Source organism: Bombina bombina, chromosome 3 (assembly GCF_027579735.1).
Source record: "Bombina bombina isolate aBomBom1 chromosome 3, aBomBom1.pri, whole genome shotgun sequence".
NCBI classification, from domain to species: Eukaryota; Metazoa; Chordata; class Amphibia; order Anura; family Bombinatoridae; genus Bombina; species Bombina bombina.
This window is the reverse complement of record NC_069501.1, coordinates 323,273,447-323,275,620: the sequence shown is the minus strand read 5'-3', so window position 1 is coordinate 323,275,620 and position 2,174 is coordinate 323,273,447. Positions and strand designations below refer to the sequence as shown.

The following is a 2,174-nucleotide window of genomic DNA, read 5'->3' as shown; positions in this document are numbered from 1 at the left end:
AATTTTAAATAAGTTTCCAATTTACTTCTATTATTAAATTTTCTTCCTTCTCTTGTTATCCTTTGCTGAAAGGTTTATCTAGGAAAGCTCTGGAGCATCAAAGAACCTAGGTTCTAGCTGATGATTGGTGGCTGCATATATACACAGATTGTCATTGGCTCACCCATGTGTTCAGTTAGAAACCAGTAGTGCATTGCTGCTTCTTCAACAAATGATACCAAGATAATGAAGGACATTTGATAATAGAAGTAAACTGGAAAGTTATTTTAAATTGTATGTTCTACCTAAATCATTAAAGAAAAATGTTAGGTTTTTATGTCCCTTTAAGTACAAAAGTAGGATTATTGGGAATACAGTACCACTAAACTACTTTTAGTTAAGTTTTGTCTTTTTTTTACATATGGTTCAAGGCATTTGTTCTCTAAAGATCTCAGGTTTTTTTTTGTCCATAATGTTTTGCAACAATACAATGTAGCTTCCAAAATTAGTGTCTCTCAACCACTGTTATAGAATGCATAAGTGTGCCATAGCCCCATCTGAATTTGGCAAAAACATTATATTAGAAGGCGGACAATATTTAAGGTTTGCTAACTACTTTGGATAGAGTATGAAGTAAAAAAACATAAATGTTAGTAAGGTTGGACCAAAATTAACAAATGTAAAAGATTTTCTGTTTTCTAAATTATTATAGGAACGTTCTTTGGATTGGCCAATCTAAGTGATGATGGATGAAGAATATGGTCTTCAATTCCTTGAAAATTATTCAATCAGTGGTGCCACAATGGTAAACCAGTCACTAACTAATAACACACTGGATATGCTGCAAAACAAAGGGCTACAAACAGTCCTGCCATTCCTTTACTTGTTTATCTTCTTTGTCAGTGTACCTTTGAATGTTTTATCTTTGTGGATTATCAGCCAATCACATCCCTGGACGCCTACAATTGTGTTTTTTATCAACTTGGCAATCACTGATTTGCTGTATGGAATGACACTTCCTTTCCAAGTTACCTACCATCTAAATGGAAATAACTGGCCCTTTGGTAGAACATTTTGTTCTATAACTACTTTTCTATTCTATGGAAATATGAACTGCTCCGTACTGATTATGGCTTGTATTAGTATGGAACGTTATATGGGAATTGTCCATCCAATGCATTCTCATAGTCTCATAAGTGTCAGGAAGGTTTTTTTGACATGCTTTTTAATTTGGTTGTTTGTTTTAATTGTGGACTTACCATTTTTGTATACTAATCTAACATACAGGGTGCATGAATTACACATTGTTACATGCTTTGACATTTTACCAAAGAATATGTTTCCAAACCAGCTTTTTTTATGTGTTTACTTTGCTTGTCATGTTTTGGTATTTTTCTTTATTCCCTTTTTAATCATGGCTGTGTGCTACCTTTCCATAATTGTAACACTTCTTCAGTCACATAATGTACAGACAAAAATGGTTAAGAAACAGACTATTCGAATGGTAATAGTAGTTCTTACAGTATTTATCGTGTGCTATCTTCCAAATAATGTGCTTCAAATTGTTCATTTCATTTACCGTTTTAAAAATAATGATACAGTGTATGTAGAATATAAACTTTCGTTGGCCTTAAACAGTCTAAATTGTTGCTTGGACCCAGTTGTGTATTATTTTGGCTCTAAAGAGTTGCGGCAGAAGGTACAAAACAGGATAAGATATTGCTTCTGTAGAAAAAAATAAAATATAAACATGGATATTGTGTCACTTGTGTATAATGCAACAATTTGAAATTACCATTTCTATTACTTTGCTTCAATAAATTGTTATATAAAGGTGAAAACAAGAAGCTTAAATCAATATTTAAATAAAACTCTCTTTATATGACTCTTTAGTTTCGTTTTTTATCTTGTAATCTTTTAATCTTGTTGAATATAATTTAAATATATTAATACAGGTTTAACACACTCCCGGATTTGTACAATAAAAGATACTCACATTTCTCGAAAATCAAAGCACTCAAAATGTGTCATAATATTTTATCAAGTAACAGAAAATTCTTATATGACAGATATTATAAAGTTAACAAGGAGTGAGCCGTTAAACGTACAAATTGAGATAAGCGGGTAGAAATAAGGAAAAAATACATATGTGATTCCATGTAAACTGTGTTAAGCACAAGTCACACTATAGCACA

At 31.6% G+C, this 2,174-nt stretch overlaps 1 protein-coding gene across 1 annotated transcript; it reads left to right on the top strand.

Moving 5' to 3' along the window:
- Positions 1-700: 700 nt before the first annotated feature.
- LOC128651612 (P2Y purinoceptor 8) lies at positions 701-1,729 on the top strand. The gene has a single exon (XM_053704620.1). The coding sequence runs from the start codon at positions 722-724 to the stop codon at positions 1,718-1,720; it is 999 nt and encodes a 332-aa protein (XP_053560595.1). The 5' UTR covers positions 701-721; the 3' UTR covers positions 1,721-1,729.
- The last annotated feature ends 445 nt before the right edge of the window (positions 1,730-2,174 follow it).